Source organism: Balaenoptera acutorostrata, chromosome 11 (assembly GCF_949987535.1).
Source record: "Balaenoptera acutorostrata chromosome 11, mBalAcu1.1, whole genome shotgun sequence".
Taxonomy (NCBI): Eukaryota; Metazoa; Chordata; class Mammalia; order Artiodactyla; family Balaenopteridae; genus Balaenoptera; species Balaenoptera acutorostrata.
Window position 1 is genome coordinate 101,665,366 of NC_080074.1, and position 25,959 is coordinate 101,691,324.

Consider the following 25,959-nt stretch of genomic DNA (forward strand, 5'->3'; position numbering starts at 1 on the left):
CATGTTTGTCTGGTAAAGATGCCAAAATGTATGGCATTTTTTTCAGTTTACTGTTAGGGCTGGATTCCTTCTTGCAGCTACTTTACACGAACAGCCAGGACAGGTGTGTATATGTGATTCTAATGGAATGTGATTCATTTCAGAAAAGACCAGTTGTTGATTCCTTGTGCTGAGGTCCCCTCTTCCCCATGTAACTTTTGTCCCTTTCCATTTTTTTCAACCCATCCTCAGGTTTAGAGCAAATAGAAAGAAGGAAACTCTATGATCATCTCGGTATGTTTTATTTTCTTCCTTTTCCAGAAAGTATTTTGGAGAAAAAATTGGACTGTACTTTGCCTGGCTGGGATTATATACATCCTTCCTCATCCCGTCATCCGTCATCGGGGTCATCGTGTTTCTTTATGGATGTGCAACGATCGAGGAAGATATTCCCAGGTGAGTTGATTTTAACGGAAAAGGCTCAGTTCCCACGTGTCAGTCGTTTGGAGTTTCACCCCAGTTGCAAGTACATTGTACATTTCAGACGCCTCCTTCCAAAGCCTCACCCTCTGTCCTTCTCCTTCCCGCTTTCCTTACCACACAGCAGGTCACTTGTCACTTCCCTCTTGAGAGGTCTGGGAGCAACAGATTCTGGGAACAGCTCAGAGCCACGCTGGGTGTGGCCACTTCCTTTCCTGGTCAAGCTCTTCTCCAGGACCAGGGTCTGATTGGGCAGGGTCTGACAACTGATGAAAAAGAAATCATGCCTGAGAAAAGCTTTTTTTCCCCTCAATTTCATGACTTTTTCCCTTTGGTTTCCCAGATGACCCAAGGCAGGAAGTGTTGAGTGGTATTGGATAGAGATGGCATCTATGTGGTCAAACGCTGCTGGGATAAAATCTGCAGAAGCAGGCAGCTCTGGCTGAGGATGTCAGAGACTGCAGGAGGTGACAGGCCCCGTAGCGGGGCTCTTGGGGATCCAAGACATGGAACAAAGGCTGATCCTGATGGAGAAGAGAGATCCTACAAAGAAAATAGGGACTTAAAAAGAGCATCCTTTAGGACTGAATGTGCTACATAGTAGATATGTGACTGGGTACCTCACTCCCTGACTCTTGGTTTCCTTGGCTGTGAAATGGTCATAATAACACCTACTTCATGGTGGTGTTGTGAGGACTAAAGTAGACAGCGTCTGGCACACAGCAAAGTATTAATAAATTATTGTTGAACAAATCAACATATGTGGAAATAGAGTTTGAGACACTTAGCCAATATTTAGATTTTAAATCTCTTGCCATCTCCAGAACTGGCTTTGCAAACTGAAGCATTCTTTATGCATTTTACCTTTTTTTTTTTTTTTTGGCCATGCCTCGAGCCACGCGGGATCTTAGTTCCCCGACCAGGGACCGAACCCGGGCCACCTGCAGTGGAAGCGGGGAGTCTTAACCACTGGACTGCCAGGGAATTCCCTTATTTGTGTATTTTAATACTCTTTCAGTGGCAAGTGATAGAAATGCATATGAACTAACGTATGCAAAAAAAGGGAATTTATCCTCAGGGTTTCGGGAGGGCCCTCAGGGGACCCAGTGGCAGGCACGTGGCTAGCCCAAGGGACTATGGAAATAGCGACTCCTTCTGTTTACGGCCTGTCTCTCATTCTTTCTAGTATTTATTTGTTTCACTGCAGAGTTTCTCCATTGGATGTAAACACTGCTGCTTGTAGCTCATGGGTGTCATACCTGAGAGCTTTATACTCGATTGGTCCCAAGTGAAAAAGTCCTGTTGACTCCTTTTGGCTTAGGTAGAGGCTCTGGGTCAGCCAGTCGTGGCTTTGGGGCAGGATGACACTGCCAGCAGGGATGTTCCCTCAGTAGCCCGGGGGATGGGGACACTGGGCAGCCTGCGGGTGTCCTCGACAGTTGGGGGTAGGGATGGGGGAAGTTGGGGCCACCCTGAAGAAACGGGCAAGAGCTGTGCTCTTTGAGGAAAGCGTATCCACCGGTGGCAGGAACCAGGCGATCTTCCATTATGTCACTCTATAGAAAAGCTCTTGCAAATTAGGGACACTGGAGATGGCCGTGTCAGTAGTTAGAATAAAGCTCAATACCTTGGTATGAGAGACAAGGGTTTGGATATGTTTGTGTATAAAAACTCTGGTGTCATCCGTTCAGGGTTCGGGACTGGCATTCTGGGACCTTTGTCACAAGAGCTATGTTTTCCGGGCTCTGCCTTCCGCAGCACGAGGGAAGAATGAATACTTAGCAAATTCCTGGTCTTAGTTGTACCAGGCATGGTGCTAGGTGGTTTCTGTGTGCTGTTTCTTTGATCCTGTAGAGATCAGTGTCATCAACAGTAGGTATTCTCACCTCAGAGAGACGGAGACATGGATGCTACCTGAGGTCACTTGTCCAACTTCAACAATGAATAATTGTCAGGGTTGGGATTTGAGTTCCACCTGCTCCAAGGTCTTTGCTTTTTCCAGTAAACGGTGCAGTCTTCCTGAGGGCTCTTACCCTCCTCTGCAGCCCAGGTGCTCCAACTGGCCCCACCTGGTTCAGTCTCAGAAAAAATGGCTCAGCTGCCCAGTTGTGATCCCTGGGGAGCCGGGCCTCAGGTTGATCCCAGCTGAGGACTCCATACCATGCACCTCGAACCAACTCAGCGCGGCGGGTAGGGCATCTGTGTGCTGGTTTACATCAGGACTTAGAACTTGTGCCCTGGTTCTCCACACAGGAATGCATGTGACAGTGACCACTGAGGCCGGAAATGACCATGGTCTACACAAGCTGCAAAGTCATTTATCTGTGCACATGCATGGACACTCATATATGTGCAGGTTTAGATGCATGTAAAATGTGATCATTATCATTGCAGACATCCTGGAGTGTGTGACGTTTTACGTACTGTGGATAGCAGCCCATTAATGGATTATAGAATCAATTTAATCGTTACCTTTTAAATGAACTAGAATAAGGTAGGACAGAGTAGAATGAAATATAATGTTAGTAGTCATCACGAGAAGGAAGTATCAGAATTGTTTCATGACAGTTAATTTAGTGATGTAAGTGTTTTTGTAGGGAGCGGGTACGTGTATACTCGCATACTGGAATCTGTGGTAAATTTTTTTTAAACATTTTTAACTTTCTATAACAAAAAAGTTTGAAATTGGCTGTTACAAAATTTGAAATTTTGATTGCCAGTTTTTCAGAGTCGGGTGTGGCAAATCAGGAAGGTGTAAATAGAAAAACTTAAGCATACTATGAAGAAGTTTTTGAGAACTGCTCCTTAATCATAATTGTGTGTCTATCAAAAGTCCAAGCTCTACACCTGATGAAAACTCACAAACTACCAATCCTCATCAACAGAGGAATAGCCTCTAAGTCCCAATACTGAATCCAAACGAATTCGTACTCTTCTGGGGTCTGTGTCTATCAGCCGGAGCTCCTAAGCATGATTAAAAACTTGCACTCTTCCTGGGATTATTTTAAAGGTTTCTAATTTTGGCATTAAGCCTGGAATTTAGTATCTGTGTATCACTTTAAAAAATGCTTTATTTTGAAAACAATGTAGATTCACAGGAGGTGGTAAAGATAGTGCAGAGAGCCCAGGGTACCCTTCATCCAGTTTCTGCCAGTGATTATGTCTTATATAACTACAGTACAGTATCAAAACCAGAAAATTTACATCATGTGGAACTTTAAATGGTACCTTTTATCGCCAAGAACTTTGTTATGTGAGACACAAGCGTCACTTGTAAATAAAATTCCATATGTGCACGATACATCTATAGAACCTTCCTTGACTTAGCAAGGGGTTGTTTGCATTTGTTCTCCGTTTGCTTACACGCATAGGAAAGACTGGAGCATTTTTTTAAAGTTGATTAATCTAAACCATATTTTCAAAAATTGGTTAGTTTAGATCTGAGACCTTAATAGCAGATGTTCTGTCTGAACTTCCTGAATATTTGCCTCCCTTTGTGGCTAGTACAGCCCTGTGTCACCTGACCTGTGAGCAGTGGGTCACTCATTGAGAACACCACCCACTCTGGGCTCTTGGTTCACCTGATGGTCAGCCCATTAATCAACCTTCTTCTGCTTCGTAGAGAAAATGATAGATTGAAGAAATACACCATTGCATTTATAGCCACTGCTACTTCAAGCTAGGAATCTGTGGTTAATGCAGCTAGTGAATGACCCAGACCTGACTTCACTTCTAGGGGAGCTTCCCCCATCTTTCAGCTTGTCTAGAGGCAGCCTCTTTCAGAGACTACAAAGTCCTTTTAATGTCATCCTAAGGCAGAATTTCTCCAGAATTCTGTTCAAATTGCTTGCATCAAAAAACCCAAAAGATGAAACAAAAAACCCCAACCCAATACACACAGAGCATTCTGACTTCAAACTTAAAAGAGGTGAGGAGTGTCCATGTACCATGGCTGCCATTTTGTACAAATGATTGGCAGTTGGCTGCATTCTAATTTTAAAACCAATAATGTACACAGCCCTTAAGTTTCAAAGTGCGCCAAGTTGGTGGCTAATACTGTTTTACTCCTGACCTTTTAGCAGTGACTAGTTTTGACTGAGATTAGGTGTTCTAGGATTCCCGCCCCCCCTTCTATGTGTAAAAAAAAAAAAAACCCTCTGCAGCAAAGATACGAGAAGAACTCATGTCTTCTCAGAAATGGCTTAGAAGCAAAGCTCTTTACTAGACTTTGTGCAGACCCACTGTTTTCCACGTGAGTCTGTTTTCTAAGAGGTACTCTCCTCTCCCAAAGCAGCAGCTCCTCCACCAGGCAGCCAACATGTGTCTGACCCAGAAGACTTAAAATAAACCTTACTCTCCGGTTACCAACAAGCGCATGCCTAGGTGAAGCTAGCACGGCTGAATTTACTATTAAGAAATTACTATCCAATATTGTCGATGTGAGCAAGTCGCCGCTGTTGACACTTGCCAATGGAGAGATTAGCGGCAAGTCAGTGGAGGAACTGGGATTTATCCTGGGAGACCTAGAGTTGCCATTCTCTCACACAGAAGGCCTTCCCTGCCGTGGCTCATTAAAAACAAGCCTGAAAGCTGGGACTTGACAGACAGTGACAGCCCTCGGTGAAACCTTTCGACTGCTTAGCGATGGGGAGCTAGACGCAGGCATCCTGCCAACTTCTGGGTTTCATCTAATCCCGGGCTTCAGCGCCCAGGTACCAGCTCCCTCCGCCGGCCGCGGCCTCCGACTGTACCGTGCTCGGTAGCGCCCTCTGCTGCCTGTTTCCGGAGGAAACCCAGCTGTGGTTTCAGCCTGGCATCCCCTGCGGCCCCATCACTGTGGTCCAGCTGCTCTGTGAGAACAGCCAGCGCTTCATTTTCATGAAATTGCCAGTTCTCCACCCTTTTCCCCCAAACCATGAGCTTAGCCATTTACCCATCCCCCAGGGGGAAGATTACACACCAGAGTGATGAGTTCATTCATTTTCTACCAGAATGTAGTGTGGAGGGTTACTGGGGAAGCCAGTTAGGGCCGAGAATACTTCGGTTCTTATTTGCAAGCACTCTGATGAGCCTAAATTTATTGGGTCCAGCTAATCACCTAACGAATGAATGGAATTTCAAATATATTCATGAGTCCTGTAATAGAAATACACTGAAAATAGGTGAGAATATAGGTGATGGTTATTTGACTAGTTCTTCATTCTCCAAGTATCTTGGAATCTAGACTTTGGAAGAATTTACCTTATTCTTCTGGCCTCCCTCATCCCATGATGGAAGAATTTACCTTATTCTTCTGGCCTCCCTCATCCCATTTCATGGTTATGATAATTCTTTTCTTTTTCTTTTTGCTTTAAAAAAATTTTTTTTATTTTTTAGAATTTTTATTGGAGTATAGTTGCTTTACAATGTTGTGTTAGTTTCTGCTGTACAGCAAAGTGAATCAGTTCTATGTATACATATATCCCCTCTTTTTTGGATTTCCTTCCCATTTAGGTCACCACAGAGCACTGAGTAGAGTTCCCTGTGCTATACAGCAGGTTCTCATTAGTTATCTATTTTATACATAGTATCAATAGTGTGTATATGTCAATCCTAATCTCCCAATTCATCCCACCCGCCCTTTCCCCCTTGGTATCCATATATTTGTTCTCTAGGTCTGTGATAATTCTTATGAAGTTGAGGTTACCAATCCCCTTTCTACAAACGGTCACATGGCTGATGCACTTAGAAATGGGCTTCCAGCCACCTGACTCCATTCTTTTTCACATGGCTTCTCCTGCCAGAGGAAGGAATTGTGTTGGTTCAGCTGCACACTCGTGTTTGTTCCTCTGTGTGCCCAGCCTTACTCACTGATGAGACAGCCCATGCTTGAATGGGGACAATGGAATCTAACCTCCGATGGGTGATTTATTCCCAGTTGTTGGTGCGCCCCACCAGCCCCGTAGACTCAGCACATCTTGAATGGACTTTATGTGGCATTGTCCAATGGACAGCATCTCTGATAGATGGTCACTAACTTTCTGTTGGGCCACTTTTAGTGACAGGGGGCTCCAGACCTCCAAAGGTAGCCCATTCATTTTTTAAGACAAGATATAAGAATAACACTTCCGAAGGGAAGAATCCAATTCCAACTCTCTAACACACCTCGCCGTTGGAGTTGATAAGCTCAACCAGGGATTCGGAAGTGGGAGCTGTTCTGGGGGTGATGGGCTTGGGAAGGGTCCTGCTGGAGCCCCCCTGACCCAGCAGCCTCTGTCTTCTGCAGCAAAGAGATGTGTGACCAACAGAATGCCTTCACCATGTGTCCCCTGTGTGACAAGTCCTGTGACTACTGGAACCTCAGCTCAGCCTGTGGAACGGCGCAGGCCAGCCACCTGTTTGACAACCCTGCCACTGTCTTCTTCTCCATCTTCATGGCTCTGTGGGGTAAGTTGTCACCATGAGGCTTGCTTCTATAGGCGGGTACCTTTAAATGGGTACAGTGACCAAGCTCTAAAGCCCATATCCTTCGGTTTACTTCCTTAGTATTTGGTCCTTATATCTTAAGAAGCATTTTAGGGACAATAGATTTTTCTCCTTTACTCATACATGTGAATAGAACTAAGAATATCCTCCGTGGCTTTATATATATATTTTTTTAAAGAGATAGAGTAATGGGAATCTGGTATTAATCTCATGTAGGATTTATTCGGAGATTGAACCCATGCGTGCTTTGGAAACCCCTAACACACTCAGAGGCACCTCCAGGTACATCTCCTAAGACATGGAAAGTCCTAGATGTCATTTGGTGTCACACTCAGAGTGGTGGGGTGACTGCCACAGTCACGGAGTTAGCTGGGGGAAAAGGTGGGCCCAGACCTGGTCTCTTGCCTCCACACTCAGTGCAATTCCCAGGACAAGGCGAGTGTAGACTGCAGAGATTTTACTTAATGCCAGAGGGATGTTTTCAATATTCCCACCAAAGGGATCTGTGAAAGAAGGAACAAATAGTTCCTTCATTTTCCTCCTCCTCCCTTTCCCCCAGAGTCCTGGGGTAATAAACTTTCTCTGGGCCACAGCTATCTGACTATAAGCACACGCATGCACACGTGTACACACACACACTTCTATTCTTACAAACTGGGATAACCTGGAATAACCACCCCGTGGTCACTGAACATTTCTAAGAAGACACACCCGCGGGCATTAAGGAAGGGACCAAGGGGATACGTTGCAGCCCGCTGGGAGTAGCAGCCTGCCTTTCACCCATCTATCCAGTGCGGGCCCTCATCTCTCCCATCGGATGACAGACCGGCAGGGCCACTGTCCTGCTGCACAAGCTGCCGGGTTTATCCCTGATTCCAGGGGGCCTGGAGGACACACCAGGACGGGGCCGTGAGTCACACGTCCCGGGAGTGTGAGCAGGAGAGAGGCGAGGTCTGTTCTAGCACCGCTGCCAGAACTCGTCCCAGTGGCCTCTGTCCCCTGTGGGCACCTCTGCGTGGGTGGAGACGGAAACGAGCTGGAAAGATTCCCGCGAGACCAGGCCACCGAGGAAGGTGTCCAGCAGGGACTCTGTTCTCCCAGGGAGAATGACCACTGCCCAGGAGTGTGGGCAGTGTCAGCCCACAAAACAGGGGCAGGGGGTCGGAGGACATGGCACTTGTGGCCGTGTAGCTCTGGAACTGTTCACAGGAAGGGTCAGGAGAACAAACTGAAGTTGCAGCTCGTGGCCCAGGCGGTGCCCGGCGGCTCTGTGCCTGCTTCTCCAAAGGCGGCGGCGTGTAATCACCCCAAATCCATCTGAACCGATTGGAGCGCAGAATACACACTCATGCTTTGATAGGCTGCACCCCTCATTCCCATGAATCTGTCTGGCAGATATTACTGTGACTGAGCAGCTGAAGCTTACTGACTCTGGTCCACAATCCCTCAAGACCTCTCCTGGGATGCGTGATTCCTTGTCGTGGGGAAACTTGGTTTTCAGCTGTACCTTCCCCCTTTCAAACCCCAGCAACTGCCCCTTTTCTCTCCGCGATGGATGAATAGATACCTCCCACCCCTTCTGAGGTCCGAGACCGTTTCACCACCCCCCAGCTCCCCTCTCTTCCTCTCACATAGCAGCAGTGCAGGGAAAGCAAATGCGGTGGGATTGTGTCAGCGCTTCCTGGCTGAGGGTTTGGTTTTGTTATTTTAACAGCCTTGCTGTGTGTTTTATGCAATTGTGTATTTGGTTACAGCAGCCAAGAGCCCCTAGGCATGGCTGCTTACAAATTACAATTAAAAATAATAGTAATGCCCCTCATTACATGATTATTATGATCAGTGGTACTGTGCTGGGTGGGCCTGGGCCAGGGCCCAAGCCTGCCAGGAAGAAGGCGTGATTCTCCACGGAGAGAGAGCGACGGGGCTGCTGGCGGGGCGGGAACAGGGGTCCCTGAGACGGGTCGGCAGGACCCGGGACCAGCGGAGCAGTCAGGCCCAGCTCCTCCTGGCTTCTGGCTTCAGACTCCAGGGAACTTTGGAAAGAGGGTGAAGCCCTATTGAAAAGTAGGGAAGGGAGAAATAAAGGGACGAGGTTAAGGGCAGTGACTTCAGGGTCAGGCAGTCCTAACGGTGGGTCCCAGTCCCGCCCTGGGCCAGCCAGCGTGACCGGCCCCGTGTTACTGACGTCAGCCCTCATAGCCGAGGTGCTGAGCAGCCTGGGACGGGGGTGCTCTTCAACCTTGGAGCTTCACGGTCCTCGTCTCTCAAGCGGGTGCAGTAATACCTGCACCCCAGTGTTCTCGTGACCGTCAGTGGGGCGAGTGTGCAAAGCCCTCCGAGTGGTTCCTGGCCGTGATTCCCACCGGGAGCTGTGAGCTGCTCTCCGTCGTCACGACGGTCCTCCGTGTCCCCGTGACTCCCCCTCGGTGACTCTGTTGCCCCGTCCTCTGTTCCCAGTGTGACTTCTCTCCTTCACGGAGACCTTGGTCTGTGTGCAGAGCCCTCCTCGGCACTGAGGACAGCGCAGGAAAAGGAGGGGCGCACTCCTTGTTCGGAGACCATCCCCAGGCCAAGGCCAGGGTCGGGAGGTGGGGCACCCACCCGACAAAGTCTCAGATCCCAGGGAGAAAAGATACAGATCCGTGTACCACGATGTAGCTAGTAGGCAGCATAGCGCCAAGTGAAACAAATGTAGCTTTAAGGAACCGTACATTCAGCCAGCAGGTGGGTGTTTGTTTTGCTCAGCCCGGTGCTGCTCCCAGGTGAACAGAGGCAGGTACGAGCCAAAGAAGAGTTTGTGGTCCTGTTACCACGCTGCAGACCTGAGTGGCAGCCGACAGTCCAGTGTGGCAGGTAGTGGAGGGCGCCCAGGCTCTTACCAGGGGTGCTGTAGACAGGTAGGGGTGGCCTCGGGGACTGCCACGCCCCCTCCTCTTCCAGGGCACCAGGTCTCAGGGTGTTAGGAGTGCAGAGGAGCGGGCGCCTGGGAGGCTGATCGTGTGGGACTTGGTCAGGAACGGAGGAGGGCAGCACTGGAGCGTAGCGGGGGAGAGGGGACAGTTTGCACAAGCTGGGGATGAAGAGGGCAGCGAGGCGGTGCCCTCGTCAGCAGTGCGGGTTGAGGTGTGTGCTGACAAACGGCGGGAATAGACGTGGACAGATGGGCGGGGCCAGATACCCAAGGTCCCTGTATCCAGAGGGAAGAGTCCAGACAGTAGGGACCCACTGAAAGTTTGGGGGTCTGTGTTGGGATCCTCTCTCCCTGCCCCTCTGCACTGCCCACATGCCATTGCCCTTCAAGACTCAGCTCAGGGGGCTTCCCTGGTGGCGCAGTGGTTGAGAATCCGCCTGCCAATGCAGGGGACACGGGTTCGAGCCCTGGTCTGGGAAGATCCCACATGCCACGGAGCAACTGGGCCCGTGAGCCACAACTACTGAGCCTGTGCGTCTGGAGCCTGTGCTCCGCAACAAGAGAGGCCGCGACAGTGAGAGGCCCGTGCACCGTGATGAAGAGTGGCCCCCACTTGCCACAACTAGAGAAAGCCCTCGCACAGAAACGAAGACCCAACATAGCCAAAAATAAATAAATTAAAAAACAAAAACAAAAAAAAAAACTCAGCTCAGATGCTCTGGCAGCTAGCACCCTCTCTTCTGCATGCCCACAGCCTCTTATCTGCGTCATTCTTAAGGCCCTGATCACATTACACCTTGTACTGTAGTTACGTAAAATCTCTTCTCATAGACTAAACAACTTGAGAGCAAAATCCACATCGGATTTACCTAATCTTCCTCACGATGTCTAGAACATTGTTTTGTATATTGCAGGTACCTTAGGTCTAGTTTTTTTGTTTTTTGTTTTTTTTTGGTTGGGAATTCATTCAAGCTTGCTCAAATAATAAGAGATTATAAGAAAGTAAGAAGCAAGCTCCTGGATGCAGGAAATTAAATATAGCCAGGCCCCTAGGCAACTGGAGCGGGAGGACCAATCAGAAACCTCTCTCCTTCTTTCACGTGCTGCATGGTTTGTCCCATTTCTGCTTCTCTTTGTGTCTCTTAGTTTCAGTTTTCAAAAGAGAGAATCTGATTGGCCCATGAGTGGGCTCTGGATCAGGTGTCCAATCCTGGCATAAGAAGCCATGGCTGTAGAGCAGAGGGGGCTGGTTCTTTCTGGAGCATGTTGGGCTGCCCTTCAAGGGCTGTTGGAGAAGGCAGGCTAACCAATGTGTCCGGATGGTAGGCATTCAACGAGTATTTGCCAAACAAATGGAAGAATGAATGAATGGCACTTTGGGGAGATGAGTCTTCCAGCCGCATGTGGGCTGGGGGGCGGGGACACTGAGACCCGGGACTCAGGTAGAACTACTCGGAGATGTTACATAACCTCAGAATGAGGTGATTTGGGCCCAGAGAAGGGAAGCTGTGCTGGGGACAGAAAGATGGAGAAAAAAGTGAGAGTGCTGAGAAAGGTGCAGGAAGAGGGAACGTATAGGGAAGACGAGGTTTGTCAAAAAAGACTACAAACCATCAAACCCTTCCATTCTTACTTCCTTTATCCTTCCTGTCTTCCTTCATTTATTGAGATCAGTGTTTACCCTTTTCTTATAACCTAGAAATAGGGGAAAGGGTGTGTGTGTGTGTGCACGCGCGTGCGTGTGTGTGTGTGTGTGTGTGTGTGTCTCCCTTTAAATATGTCTCTTGGGCTCTCCTGGATGTGGAGTATTTTGAGTTGTCCCAGCTAGAAGTTGGGGTTGGGGAAGGGCATCAATGCTTTAAAGAAAGTCCCTAAATTTGAAATTTATAAGTTTATCCTCCCTTGGTGAACCCTGAGGGTGCTCCAAATCAATAGAATTTTTTTCCTTTCTCTTTTAAGCTACCATGTTTCTCGAAAACTGGAAGAGATTACAGATGCAACTGGGCTACTTCTGGGATCTGACTGACATAGAAGAGGAAGAAGTGAGTTCTCCTTGGGTCTTTGCTTTGCTTTGCCCCTGGAAATAGATGGTCTTGAGTGAAATAACCGCTTACATTTGCCATCATGGCAACCAGTCACCTGCCGAGTCTCGCTGTGGCCCCTTTCCTAGCTTGCCTCCACGGGCCAAGCCAGGGTTGATAGGCGCTGAGGCCAAGAGTTGAAATCCTCTCTCTTCTCTTGAGCTGTAAGACTTTGGACTTGATGGGTAGCCAGATGTCCTTGTGACCCTCTCTGGGAAAAAATGGCATGAGAAGCAAGCCTCGTGGTGACCTCGAGGTTTAACTCAACATTCTTCCACCTCCCGTCTTGTTGGTGCTCGAGAGCGTGAAGCCAGAGAATGTGACGCAGAGCACGGACGTGTCTGGATGCTTCTGTGAGCCTGCTGAGGGTCAGGGGGAGGCATGGGTGCTGGGTCTCAGTCGCCCTGATGCTTATGGAGGAAGAAAGAACCACTGATCCGGTACCCTGTCAGCCAGGAGAGCATGTGTGAAACAGGAGCGTGAGCTAAGGGGAAAGGGTAGGTTTTTCCAGAGTCTAGTTGTATGGACAGATGACTTTAAAGGATGAAACAAATTGACCTTCCCTCGGGGCTCCTGTGAGAACTAGGGCCCCCTTTGATGTCGGCGAGCTGACGATGGCCAGTGTGGGCCCGGCTGCTCACAGTTATCTTTTCCCACGCGCTGCCATTGCCTGAACAGTGGACGTGAATATTGGATAGGGGCTCCCGATGCTGTGGGCAGTGTCGATGAGATGCTGGGGACAGTGTCCAGAAGGACCAGGAGGTGCCCCCAGTTGCCTGAGTACCACGCGCATAGGCTGGCTGAGAGCATATGGCAGCTGCGCGGGGAGCAGACCTCTTCTGTATTCTCCCTCATTCACTGAGGTGCCTCTCCTTGGACTCGGGGCCTCTGGCTTTGTGACCCTGACGCTTTGTGACCAAGCTAGTGAAATCCCCAGTTCGGTCCTGTTCTCAAGGCTGCGTGTCTCCCTTGTCTGTGATGTGACACCCTCTCCTCTCCTTAAAGCTCCAAGTCGTCAGCTTGCCCTTGAGCAGGTGGGCATTCCATGACCATGGATTGAGTTCACACATTCGCTCCATCCCAGTCCTGTGCGTTAATCAGATACCCGGAGGCTCACAGCATCACGGATTCCGTGGCAAATGAGAGAATGTACATATGAATTCTGACTTCAGAGACGATGCACATTAGTTGGGAAGATAAGCAACGGAGAATAATAAAGGCAGTTGCATTTCTTGGGGAAAGATGGCCAAAGTAGCGCTTCCAATGGAAAGAGGTGTCGAAGTTGGACCGTGTGGGTGATTTTGTCCTATTGGTTCGAGTTGATTCTGGGGAGAAAGAGAGAGGAGAGAGGAGAGAGCTGTGGCTGGGTGTGGGGAGGTGGTGGGCGTACAGGTCCTCCTCTCCTACAGCAGGGCCTACGAGGTCTCCAGGGAAGAGAAGAAGAAGCAGCCTGGCATCCAGGCCTGTGTGGGGACAGAAACAAGCTAAGTGTGTCTTCTGAGCAGCGCTGAGGAGGCCAGCAGGTCTGCCCGTGAAAGAGGAAGTGTAACCACACTCACACAGGGAAAGGCATCCGTTATGACTCAGTGCCCTTGAAATCTCAGTCCCTGGCAGGAGTGGGATGCTAAGCCATTTTGGTTTCTGCAGCCAGGTTTCCTGTTTCCTGTTTAACCCGATGAGCCACGGTCACTTCCTGGGAGGGGCGTGATTTCAGTAACAACTGTGCAGGCTGAGAGAGAGGCCTGGCCAAGCCTGGGTTCACCCCCGGCGCAAAGAGCTGGTCCTGCCGGGCTCTCTGTGTGAGGTTACTGGGGGCGGGGCAGTTCTGCCACCTCGAGGACGTGCCCCCCGTGTGCAAGCCCAGGGCCAGGTGTGGTTGAGAGGAGGGAGGGCAGCCGCGTTCGTCCTTCCACGTGTTTAGATTTTGGACTCGGATATTAAGCATGCTTTAAATTGAGTTAAATCTGAACATGACATCAGGCGCCTCCTGTGGACCAGGTTTTGGTTTGGGACGTGCAACTCCCTCAGGCGTAGTCTCTGAGCATCTCCAAAGGGTTGCATTCAACTAAGGGGTTGTCTGGTCTCTGAATAATTAGAATACAACGGTGAGTTGGAGAGAAATTCCTTCCGGTCTGAAAAATGTTTTGTTTTTTTAAAAACCAGGGTTTTGAAGACAGGTTGAATGTTAATGGGCAGCAAAGGGAGGAATGGGTACCCACAGGAGGCAACAGCCGACAGGAGCCTTGATCCAGGGACGCTCAGGGTGTGGCTCAGAGTCGGCGGGATACCTGGAAGGTCTAGCTGGCTGCAGGGAACAGGGGTTGGGCTGCAGTCGGGGGCAGAGCAACAAATGCAGGCTGGTGGCTAGGCCAGGCAGGGTCCCGATTGCTGGTCTGTATCTCCTTAGGTCACGGGAAGGCATGGAGGGCAGGATTGGAAGGCATTTGTGACTTGCCCTAGGCCTTAAATGAAGTGTTGTGGGCAGATTTAGCCTACGTTCAAATGGGGAGCAAGAGGATGGCAGACGCCACCTGGGCTTCGGGGAGGAGGTTGCAGGGGTCCTTGAAGGTCATGATGAGAACTTTTTTTCTGTTTTAACCAGATGTTGTCTCCAAGTCTCAGGGATGCTGCCACGGCCAGCTGCCTGTAACCCTCAGACAGCCTTCTTCCCTGCGGTCTTCGCTAGGAAGCAGCCTCTCGGGAGTGGGGGCAGGGTGCTAACTCACACGGGGGCCAGAGCCACCCACCCTCTGTCCCTCCCGCCTGGGGTGCGCGCACCACGCGGGACGCCAAGGAAAGCAGCAGGGGCGGGGCTCAAAGCGGGGAGGAGGGGAAGGGGGCTGGAGAACCCACCTCCTGGGGCAGCAGCCCCTGGCCCAGGGGCCTCCCTGTGGAACCGGCTGGGATGGCCCGAGAGACCCCTTTGAAGCCTGTCGAAGGAGGCCTGCCAGACCTCAGGAGTCTTCGCTCTGAGATGGGACGGCCTTCAGCTCCGTGGCCTCTCTTGCCCGGTTACCTGCTGCACTCAGGCCCCACATGTCCCTGGGACCCCTCAGAGAGGGTGGTCTTGACGCAGACGTCCTCCCATCCCTCTCTCTCCCGCCCCTGTCTACCACGTCAGGCTTAGCTGCCCTTAACAGCTTCCTGTCACATAGGACGCAAAATGCCTTGCCTTCCCCCCCCCCCCCCCCCGGGTGCATGGTGGTGTGTTCCTCCTCCCAGCCCTTCCCGCCTCGCGGGCCTGCGCTCTCTCCTGGGCTCCTTCCAGACTTTGCCCTGGCTCTTCCCTCTGCCCGGAAGGCTCCAGTCTCCACCTGCCCGAACCTTTCTTAGCTTTTCCATCCCAGCCAGAACGTTGCCCTCCTCCGGCTGGCCTTCCCTCAGTCCCCCTCCTGAAGCAGCCGGCCTGACATTCCTTCTGTCGCGCTTATCCCCACCTGCTGGTTTCTTATTTGTGGGTTTGTTTGCTTACCGTCACCTTCCTCCACTTGGAGATAAGCTCCTTGTTCGTAGCCTCAGAGCCTGAAAAAGAGCTCCCAAGAGCTCGGAATGCAGTAGATGCTTGATAACTCTTTGTTGGAGACATTTGTTGACTGGATCTCCGGGTTTACCTCTGTAGGTCAGCGAAGGCTGGTCCTGAGCTGGCCTGGGGCTTTCTTTCAGGCCAGCTCCTGAGGGGAGCATCCAGGTGGAAGTAGCTTTGTGAAATATTTCCCAGAGTCTTGGTGGGAGGGGTTATGTATTTGTGATGATTCGGCATCAGACCCCATCCAGGGAGGCCGTGTTTAAGGCTGGGTATATTGGAGCAACCCTCGCAGGGTCCAGATTCTGCTCTGGCCAGGAGCTCATTTGTCCAGGTCCCTGCCTTTGAGGAATCCTGTGACCTCACCCGACCTTCTTGGCTGCGAGCAGCGAGATCCTTGTCTGACCTGCTTCAGTTGGAAAGCAGAGCAGCCTGACACTCTGCTTTGAGAGCCTCGGACTCCTGTCCGTGTGCCAAGAGCTCTCAGCTTCTTCTAAACAGATGAGGAGGGTCTGAACTGGGGCCCAGAGTGCAGTGAAGTGGGCCACAGCCACCACCAGAGGGATGTGAGGACACTCCTCTACGTGATGTCATGTCTTTGGAAAGTCAGGGGCAGGTCGGGAGCACCCTACAGTCAGTAGGGAAGGCCCCTCAGCTCCTTTGCCGAGGATGACAAGATAGACGCAATTTTCGCTTGAAGGGCTTTAGAATCCAGAGGATGGTACAAAAAGACACGGCTTTAGTTCTGTAGTTAAAATCTTCCATAGGAATAATATAGAAGAAAAGCAACCAAGTTTCAGAGGCCATGGAGGAAAATGTCACAGCACATTTCTCCAAGTATTTCTGCAGGAGGTTAATTGTTGGAGGCGGAAGAAGTTTTGTGGGACGTGGTGGGTTGAAGAAGATTCAGCAGGTGTCTTTACAGGAGAACTTCTCAGAGCTTTTATTAGGCTCGCTGTGACTCTCAGGTGACACGTTGTATGGTATTTTCCAGTCTGTTAGACCCTAGAATCCTTTTTTAGCTGAAACCCTCCTGGCACACACATTAGGAAATGGTGCGTTGGAGGATGGATGAAGGGGAGAGACAAAATGAAGTGAACTTCGCAAGCGTTTAGAGATTTCCGTGTTCTCCCCGTGGTGCCAATTACTGCGAGAAACAAAATAATGGAGACCAAGTAGTGGATTCTTATCTTAGGATCAAAAGATTCCCACATGCAAAACAACTAGGAAATAATAAAAGAAGATTACGTAATCGAGAACTACGTGTCGTGTAAGCTATAAAACCCTAGAATATTTGAGAGGGGGAGACGCCGCCAGCTGTGTTTCAGCAGGCAGAGAGGGTCCCGTCTCCGCGGGTGGGACTGCACCGTGGAGCCCGGGTGATGGTGGACAGGCTTCACAGCTCTGGAGCGGCTCCTCCTCTGTTGTACTGGTTATTCTTACTGGTCACGTGCATAGTTTCTCCCCTCCAGCATCGTGGCATGTCTCGGGAAAGCCAGAGACAGGTCAGGAGCCTAGCCTGTTGGCTTTCAGAATCTCCGAGGCGTGAGCAGTGATGAGGGAATGTGCGTTCTCTGTGTCCGCTGGGAGCCAGCTCCGGAATCCCTGCCTGGGAGTTCTCGGAAAATGATGCAGGAATGTGAAGTCCTCACGCTGGTAGATATTAGTCCTTGGAAGCTGCAGGGAAGACGCACCAGTGTGGCCAGGTGTACACTGTTAAGTTCTCTTTGAAGTAAGTCACGCATCTTCCCGCCGCAGCGTCTGCCTTGATGGGACCGTGGTCCTTCTGATGAGCCAGGCCCTCTTTCCCATGCCTGGTGACTCACTATCCAGGTTTACATTGCTGAGTGTCCCTGTGCTGTCTCTTGAGCATCAGTGTGCTTGCCAGTGAGTTACTCACCAAGGCTGAATAGGAAACAGGTCCAGGCAAGGGAGTTTTAAGATTCCCTCCGGGCACCTTCAACGTTGATGTTTACTGGCGGCCGTTTTTAGCTTGCAGAAGAACGGCGCAGGGAAGACGTTTGGTCCTTGCCCTGACTCCCAGCTGTGGGGCACATCTGTTTGTCCAGCTGGGATTTGGCTCATTGCGACTTAAAGTTGAGGCCTGAGGATAGATAGTGGGATGAGCAGAGGTAGCCCCGGGCCTTTGGTCCAACTGCTGTGTGCAGCACGGGGCAGCTCCTTGTATCAGCTCCTAGTTAACGCTTCCTCTCTCCTTTCTCAACACTGGCGCCACCCCCAGGAACGTGCTCAGGTTTGGTTTTCAGTGTGGTGACAAGTGTTGTGTGTCCCCCTCTCCCGCCACGCTGTGCCCCTGGTCTCGACGCCTCGTGGTTGTGTGTAGTGTGGCAGCCCTTGTCCCATAGCCTCTGACCCCATGACCTGGCTTACTGTCCTTGTGGTGTCTGGTCACACCCCGCGGGCCGAGGTGGCCCTCCGCCTGTTTACTAACCGCTCTGTGACTCTGGGTTTTAGGAGCACTCCCGGCCTGAGTATGAAGCCAAAGTCCGGGAGAAAACGCGGAGGGAGAGCGGCAAGTCTCTGGTCCAGAAATTGGGAACCGGTGGGACTGAGGATGAGGTAAGACGCTGGCGCCTGGTGCTTGCCTTCCTTTTTATTTCTTAAGATCCTATTGTCATTTCACTGGGAATGCCTTCGCGGATGGAGGCTGGGCTGTGAGAAGGGCTGACAGCGGTGGGACAGGACGGAAAGAGAGCATGGCATCTCTCGTTGTCCCGTGGGCAGAGGTTGTGGGGAGCAGGCTTCTGCCATGACCTGATTTGTCTCTCCTTCCCGGGTGGCGATGTCTGGATGAAATGGGAGAGCAGGTCGGAAAAGAAAGAAACCGTTTCAGACCTGGGTCCTCTGGACTCTTATCACCTACAATCGAATAGCAATAGCAACCACCGCCAGACCAACCAGCGCTATGACAGCTAACCTTTATTCAGTCCTTGCTGCGGGCCAGGCACTGTTCTCAGCGCATTGTATCATTTTATTCTCGAAATAAATTTATGAGGCTGGCGCAGTTTTTCTGTAAATGAAAACTAATGACGAAAGTTATGTCCACAGCTTAAGTCGTTGACCGGAGGTCACCCAGACAGTGAATGGTGGGTGGATCTGGGATTCCAACCCAGATGAGTCTCTGACGGTCTGGGCATCTCACCGCTATGCAGGGATAAATCGAGAAATGGCCCTTAGGGCTGGCAGAGGCACGTCCATGCCTGTATTTGCCTGAGCTGCTCATACACTCTTCCTCACATTTCATTGTCTCTGGATAGGCCTCCAAAGTACGGAGGTGATTGTGAGTCGTATTTCTGAGTTTTATGGTGGCATTCAGACATCGAAACAGAGCTTCAGGATCTGTGCTGCGATCTGTAAATACTCGCAGTGCCTGTGGGGTGGGGGCTCCTCTTTGGCACTGCCGGTCTCCTCTGAGTGCCACCCCTTTTTGAAACCAAGAGTGTGTGTGTGTGTGTTGATGTCTTTCCTAATCTGGTTCCTGAAAAAATTCAACGAGATCGACAATCTGTTGTTTTTACACGTGTCTTTTCTCCATCTTGGATTCGAATTAAAATTTCGTTTAATTTTACATTCTTTAAGTTGGAACCATTCATGTTAACATGCAAATTTATTCAAGCACCAATACGGAGAATGTGGTGTTTTTAAGCCCAGAATACTAGCTGTCTTTCTTTCTCTTTTTTTTCCTTTAAGAAAGCAGGACTTAGAAGAGAAAGGGGGTGGCTGTCTAAGTTATTATTTCCCTAGAAAAAAGTAAGTCCAAGACCGCCAATTATTTGGGGAAAAAAATGAATTCATTCTTAGGAAAAAGTAATCATCACCACCACCCTCATCAGAAAGCAAACATATCGTGTCCTGTCGGGTTTGGCAATCCTATGCAACCTTCTTTCTCCACCCCAGGGCCATATACAATGGATAATTTTATGGAAATCACATGTAACTTTTAATGACCGCTGCCTCATTTAATTTTAATTCCATAGACGGGAATGCCGAGGAGCTGGAATTGCGTACACTGAGGCTGTGGTTCTGATATAAACACTGCTTGGATATATATGCACGATAGGTCAGATAACTTTCAGGAACCATGAATAATTGAAAAACATCTGAATGTATTATGAATGATACATATGTTTATGTGTTAGCATTCAACATCTATTTTCATTACACTGTTGAGAACGTAAAGCTCAAAGCATCTAATGCCTTATAGGCATTGGGGGGAAAATGACCTTCCCAAATGAGCAGTGTAAGATAAAAATGGCCTGGAATTTGATTGTCAGCGTCCTTCTTGTGTTCCCTCCATCCTGTTAATATTGGGAATGCTTCTGTTCTTGCTGTAAATCTAGCCAAGGGTGGGAGATGAAGGGAGGAGCACATGTTGCTGTCTGATGGGAGGGCTGCTTCTCTTGCCTATGGGAAGAGTTGAGGTCGACACCCATGGCAGAACAGGGCTCTAGGGTGGGATATTTAGGAGAGGCCCATTCTTCTGGGAAACAGACAAGGACCAAGAATCAAAGTCTAGATGATGGTCTTGGATGGGCTTCTTTCATCCCAGAGGCTCGCTGTGGTTCTGCCTTCTTTGTAACCCTGAGACTTCACGTCCCATCTCTCCTTATATTCCTTCCTCTTGAATGACAAAAGCTACCATTTATCGAGGCCCAGATGGTAGGGGAAGTTACCAAAGACCACATAGCTGGTTGTGGGAGAGCTAGCAGTCATACTCAGCTCCATGTGATCCCCAAGGCCCATTGCTTCTCAAAAAAATTTTTTTAAAGCTATCAAGTTCATTTTATAAAACTTCTTTATAAGTGATTTAATTCTCAGACCATAACATTCACCCATTTAAATGATACAATTCGATGGTTTTTAGTATATTCACAGTTTTGTGCTGTCATTCGCACAGTCTAAGTTTAAAATATTTTTATCACCTTAAAAAGAAACTCTATACCCTGGGAAGCAAGTTATCTATTAATACTTTGTTTCAATAGGTGTGCCTCTTCTGGACTTCCATGTAAATGAAATCATGCAAAATGTGGTATTTCTCCTCTTTCACTTAGCAAAATGTTTTCATGATTCATCCATGTTGTAGCTGTATCTGTTCTTTGTTCTTTTTTATTGCCAAATAATATTCCATATTTTGGATATACCCAATTTTATTTGTACATTCATCAGTTGATGGACAGTTGGATGGCTTTCACTTTTTGGCTATTATGAACAATGCTGCTGTGAACATTTGTGTACCAGGTTTTGTGTGCACGTATGTTTTCACATCTTTTGGATATATACATAAGAGTAGAATTACTGGGTCATATGGAAACTCTATGTTTAACATTTTGAAGGACTGCTATAATATTTTTCGAAGTGGCTTCACCATTTTGCATGCCAACCAGCAATGCATGAGGGCTCTTAATGTCTCCACATCCTCACCAACACTTGTTATCTGTCTTTTTTATTTTATCCATTCTAGTTGTGTGAAGTGGTATTTCATTGAGGTTTGAATTAGCATTTCCCTAATGACTAGTGATGTTGAACATCCTTTCACGTACTTATTGGCAGTTTTTATGGCTTCTTTGGAAAAATGTCTATTCAAATCCTTTGCTCATTTTTAAAGGTGGGTTAATTGTCTTTTCATTATTGTATGAAGAGTTACTTACATAATCTGAACACCAATCTCTTATCAGATACTATGGTTTAATATGATTTACAAATATTTTCTCCCATTCTGTGGATTTTTAAAATTTAATTGATGATACAGTTTGCTGCACAAAAGTTTTTTGATGTAGTTCGATTTAACTATTTTTCCTGTTGTCATTTGTGCTTTTGTGTCATACCTAAGAAACCACTGCTTAATCCGTTGTCAGAGATATACTGCCAGGTTTGCTTCTAAGAATTTTACAGTGTTAGCTCTTACATTTAGGTCTATGATCCATTTTGAGTTAATTTTTGTGTATGATATAAGTAAGGTGTCCAAATTCATCTTTTGCATGAATATTTAGTTTTTCCAGCCCCATTTGTTGAAAAGATTATTTTCTCCATTGAATTATCTTGTCAGCCTCATCAAAAATCAATTCACCATAAATGTAAGAGTTCATTTCTGGGCACTCAATTCTATTCCATTAATCTATATGTCTGGCCAATACCACATTGTCTTGATTAATTACTGCACCTGTGTAGTAAGTTTTGAAATTGGAATGTGACTGAATTTGTGCTTCTTTTCCAAAATTGTTTTGACAATTCTGGGTGTCTCACATTTCCATATGCATTTTATGACCAGCTTGTCAATTTCTGCAAAAAAAGCAAGATGGAATTGTTGATAGGGATTGAGCTGAATCTGTAGATTAATTCAGGTAGTAGCACCGTCGTAACAATGGTAAGTCTTCTAATCTATGAACATGTTTATATCTTTCCATTTCTTTAGATCTTCTTTAATTTCTTTCAAAAATGTTTTATAGTTTCAGAGTACAGGTCTTGCACATCTTTCGTTAAATTTGTTCATAATTGTTTTATTCTTTTTCGTGTGATTGCAAATATAATTGTTTTCTTAATTCCACTTTTGGATTGTTCATTGCTAGTATATAGAAATATTGTTGATATTTGTGTATTGATTTTATATTCCACAACTTTGCTGAACTCATTTATTAATTTTGGTAGTCTTTAGTGGATTCTTCAGGGTTTTTTTCTGTTTATAAGATCATGTCATCTTGAAGAGAGATAGTTTCACTTCTTCGTTTCCCAGCCTGGTTGCATTTTTCTCTCTCTCTCTCCATCCTCCGCCCCTTCCCCCTTTTCTTCCTAATTGCCCTGACTAGAATCTCTTGTACAATGTTGAATAGAAGTGATGAGAATTGACCTCCTTGTCTTGTTCTTGATCTCAGCCTTTCACCACTAAGTATGATGTTAGCTAGCTGCGACCTATTGCTCTTTAACTCTCTCTGTAAGGCTCCCCTAAGGAGAATTCACGTCATATCACCAGGTGGCCAAGCCCATCTCAGGTCTCTCCCGTCTCAGCTGTCACGTGGGGAGATTGGATTGTAGCCTCTGCAGTTCTGAGAGTCGGTACTTTTCTTTGCTGATGTGAAAGAATCATGTTGGTCATTAGCCCATAACTTTGGGGGACAGGCAATCTCTTATTTATTTTAGGTGGTGGTAATTTGGCCATTTTAATATCTACTGTTATGATTTTCAAGGGTGTGGGCACAGTGAGGATAGTAAAATAGTGAGGTTAGAAGTAATATGTATGGAGTGCTCACTCTGTGTGGGTCTTTACGGGTTTTATTTCATTTAAGTCTCAAAACCAGTATTATTTCCAATTTTATGTGTGAGGAAATTGAGGCTTATTTATCTAGAAAGAAGGAACTTGCTCAGTGCTTGCGTCTGGCCAGACGGTCTGACTCAAGAGCAATGCTCTTGATCTCTATGCTCCTCTGCCTTTGGAGTGTTTGCCCCTCAACAGATCCTCAGACACCTGTGAAGAATCATGGTTGGTTCTCTTCCTTATTCTAAAGGCAGGAAGGAACGTAGTATTTGTTGGAAAGAAGGGTACGAGACAACCAGCGACCCTACATTTTCTTTAGTGGTTTTGTGTAAACTTTGGTGGTTCCCCCACTCTTAGGGCTGGAAGGGCCAGGAGCGAGGTGGTATCACCAGAACCCGGTGGGTGCCGGTGCCCTGCAGGAGGTGCAGCTCTTTCTGGAGATGCCGTCTGAAGCAGGTAGAGGGGGTGGAGGAGAAACACCCCGAATTTCCCCCTCCTGTCTTTGAGTCGAACGCCGGTGCCCCCGTTGGCCAAGTCTAACCACAAGTCAGTTGATAAATCATTCTGGGAAATATGGTTTTTAGGGTTCAGCACCTGGCAGAGGAAAGGAACAGCGGAGCGTAGATCCAGGGGGCATTGGCAAAGAACTGGCACAGAGGTCCAGTCGTAAGTCAGCATCACTTTGGGACCTACTAGCCACTGATCCATCACTTATGCCAGGTCCTCCCACTGGGGAGTTGAGAGGCTGTTGGAGGATAAAAATGTGGCAGAAAGCACAAGAATGCTGCCCACTGACACGAGGAACGGATACATGAATGGTCAGGGACTCTGACCCTTCCCAGGCTGTTGAGAAAGTTCATGTGAGTGGGGTGGGTGTGCTCTGGTGTGAGCACGTGGGAGGGTGCCTGTGTGTGTGTGTGTGTGTGTGTGTGTGTGCGTGTGTCAGTGTGTGTGTCAGTGTGTGTGTGTCAGTGTGTGTGTCTGTGTGTGTCAGTGTGTGTGTCAGTGTGTGTGTGTGTCAGTGTGTGTGTCTGTGTGCGTGTGTCAGTGTGTGTGTGTCAGTGTGTGTGTGCGTGCGTGTGTGTCTGTGTGTGCGTGCGTGTGTGTCAGTGTGTGCGTCAGTTGTGTGTCAGTGTGTGCGTGTGTGTCAGTGTGTGCGTGTGTGTGTCAGTGTGTGTGTGTGTGTCAGTGTGTGTGCGTGTGTGTGTGCGTGTCAGTGTGTGTGTGCGTCAGTGTGTGTGTCAGTGTGTGTGTCAGTGTGTGCGTGTGTGTGTGTCAGTGTGTGTGTGTCAGTGTGTGTGTGCGTCAGTGTGTGTGTGTCAGTGTGTGTGTGTGTCAGTGTGTGTGTGCATCAGTTGTGTGTCAGTGTGTGTGTGTGTGTGTGTGTCAGTGTGTGTGTGTGTGTGTGTGTGTGTGTGATGGTGACATCGGAGTGACACAGGCGGGTCAGATACCGGAAGGCTTCAGTGAGGAGGGAAACCGTATTTTTGTGTCAGGGAGCAGGGAGCATGTGACAAGCTGGGGAAATGGCACTGGTGGGTCCTGAGAGAGTCTTCTACAAAGCCTGTCACTAAAGGGACTTTAAAACAAAATCCCACTGAACTAGTCCCAGGAGCTTACCTCCCGGGCCTTGCCGTTTATCCAGGGTGGGCCTGGAGCTGCCTGCAGTGCTGCATTTAATGAACGTTTTATGGGGAACAGTTGCCAAGAGGAGGCCCGTGGATGGACGGGTGTTAACTTACTGCTCAGCGCACCACCCTGGGGACAATTATTTCAAAACAAAACTCATCTAAAGTTAAAGTATTGAAACATTTACGACACATGCCAAATGGACATGTGGAATAAATTATGCATCGTTGAGGGCCTTTGCTGGGAGGCTGGGCAACAGCGGGAGGAGGCTGGGGGCTGTCAGAGCTGGGGCGCGGGGCTCAGGGTTCCCATCTGGGGGACCGAGGGGCGTTTGACAGAATGTCCTGTGGAACAGAGTTTCCTCCGGCCCTCTTTTGGAGGCACTAGAAACCTGATGACCATTGGAGGGTCAAAAAATAATAATAATAATGATTCTCCATAGCTCTCTCAGACTCTTCTTAGGGATGAAGAAGGTTCCTCGCTGGCAAAGGGAAACCCTGGGAACAGAAAGGGACTCAATTGGTTGAAGCACCACATAGCAAGGAGCTGAGGTAAAGCTGGACCCTGGGCCCATTTCTGGAAACGTTGATTTGCCTCAGTGCCCACGGCCTCCCCTCCTGTTTATTCTCTGCTGTTCCGTGGGCTCTCAGCGTGAAGGCTGAGCTCTGCACCTTGGGGCCGGTCTGGGTCTCCATCCTCACCCACAGTCCTCGGGAGCTGACGGAATAACCGGTGGGAAGGAGGCCAAAGGGCAGCCGGAGGAGCTGGGCCCATGGCTCGCAGACCAGCCCCTGGGCGGGCAAGGACTGACCGAGGCCTGGTCGGCTCTGAAACCCTGCCATTTGTGCTGCTGACCCCGAACTTCTCATGTTTGGTAAGAGGGACAGTGAAACGGGTCACTCTGTACAGTGTAGCTCCATGGGTGGAGCGCAGCTTACAAAGTAGAACTGCTATTGACGGCCGCCCCCAGCAATTTTGTGTACTTTCTTTTTTATTAATTTAACTTAAGTTTAATTTTATTGATTTGTTTATTGATTGATTATTATTTTTTATTCATTGTTTCCAGTTCTGGCTCCTCCGTTTCTGTCTGTCTGTCTCTCCGGCTCTCGTTCTGCCGTCTCTCAGGGAGTGGCCCGCCTTCGCACCCCTGGTTCCCCCCCACCCCGGGGCATCCTCACCCAGGGAAATGGGTCAGTGAACCAAGGAGCAGAGAAGCGGACGTGGCCGGGGACTGGGGAGTCACCCGTTTGACTGCAGAATGGGGACATCGTCTTAGGAGGGGCCGAGGACTTGAATTGGGAATTTCAGGGTTCGGCCTCCCTCTCCCTCACCGGGGGGTCCGGCCCCAGGCAGGCGGGGACGTGTGGACCTTGCCAGTTGCCTCCGGGCCACAGCTCCAGACCGGCCAAGGGACAGAGGCGTCTCTGCCACAGCAGCAAACGTGATGGGAGTGGAGCAGGCAGAGTCCCCGGAAAGCCCCCGGGGACGGTGGCTGCCACCCCGGGAATCAGTGTGGAAGGAAGTGAGGAAGGATGGAATCCTAAGAAGGAGCCTCTCTGCACAGAACTTAGCACCGGCGGAAGCGGGGTTGGAGGCTAAGTCGGTGTGTGGGTGCGTTAAC

The 25,959-nt window shown here is 48.9% G+C and overlaps 1 protein-coding gene across 1 annotated transcript in view; it reads left to right on the top strand.

Moving 5' to 3' along the window:
- Window positions 1–25,959, top strand: part of ANO2 (anoctamin 2) — a 347,746-nt gene that overhangs the window by 157,539 nt on the left and 164,248 nt on the right. Inside the window, exons 11-14 of the mRNA XM_057557057.1 lie at window positions 301–435; window positions 6,725–6,885; window positions 11,795–11,877; window positions 17,915–18,019. Coding sequence (XP_057413040.1) covers window positions 301–435; window positions 6,725–6,885; window positions 11,795–11,877; window positions 17,915–18,019 — 484 coding nt within the window. The remainder of the gene's footprint in view (window positions 1–300; window positions 436–6,724; window positions 6,886–11,794; window positions 11,878–17,914; window positions 18,020–25,959) is intronic.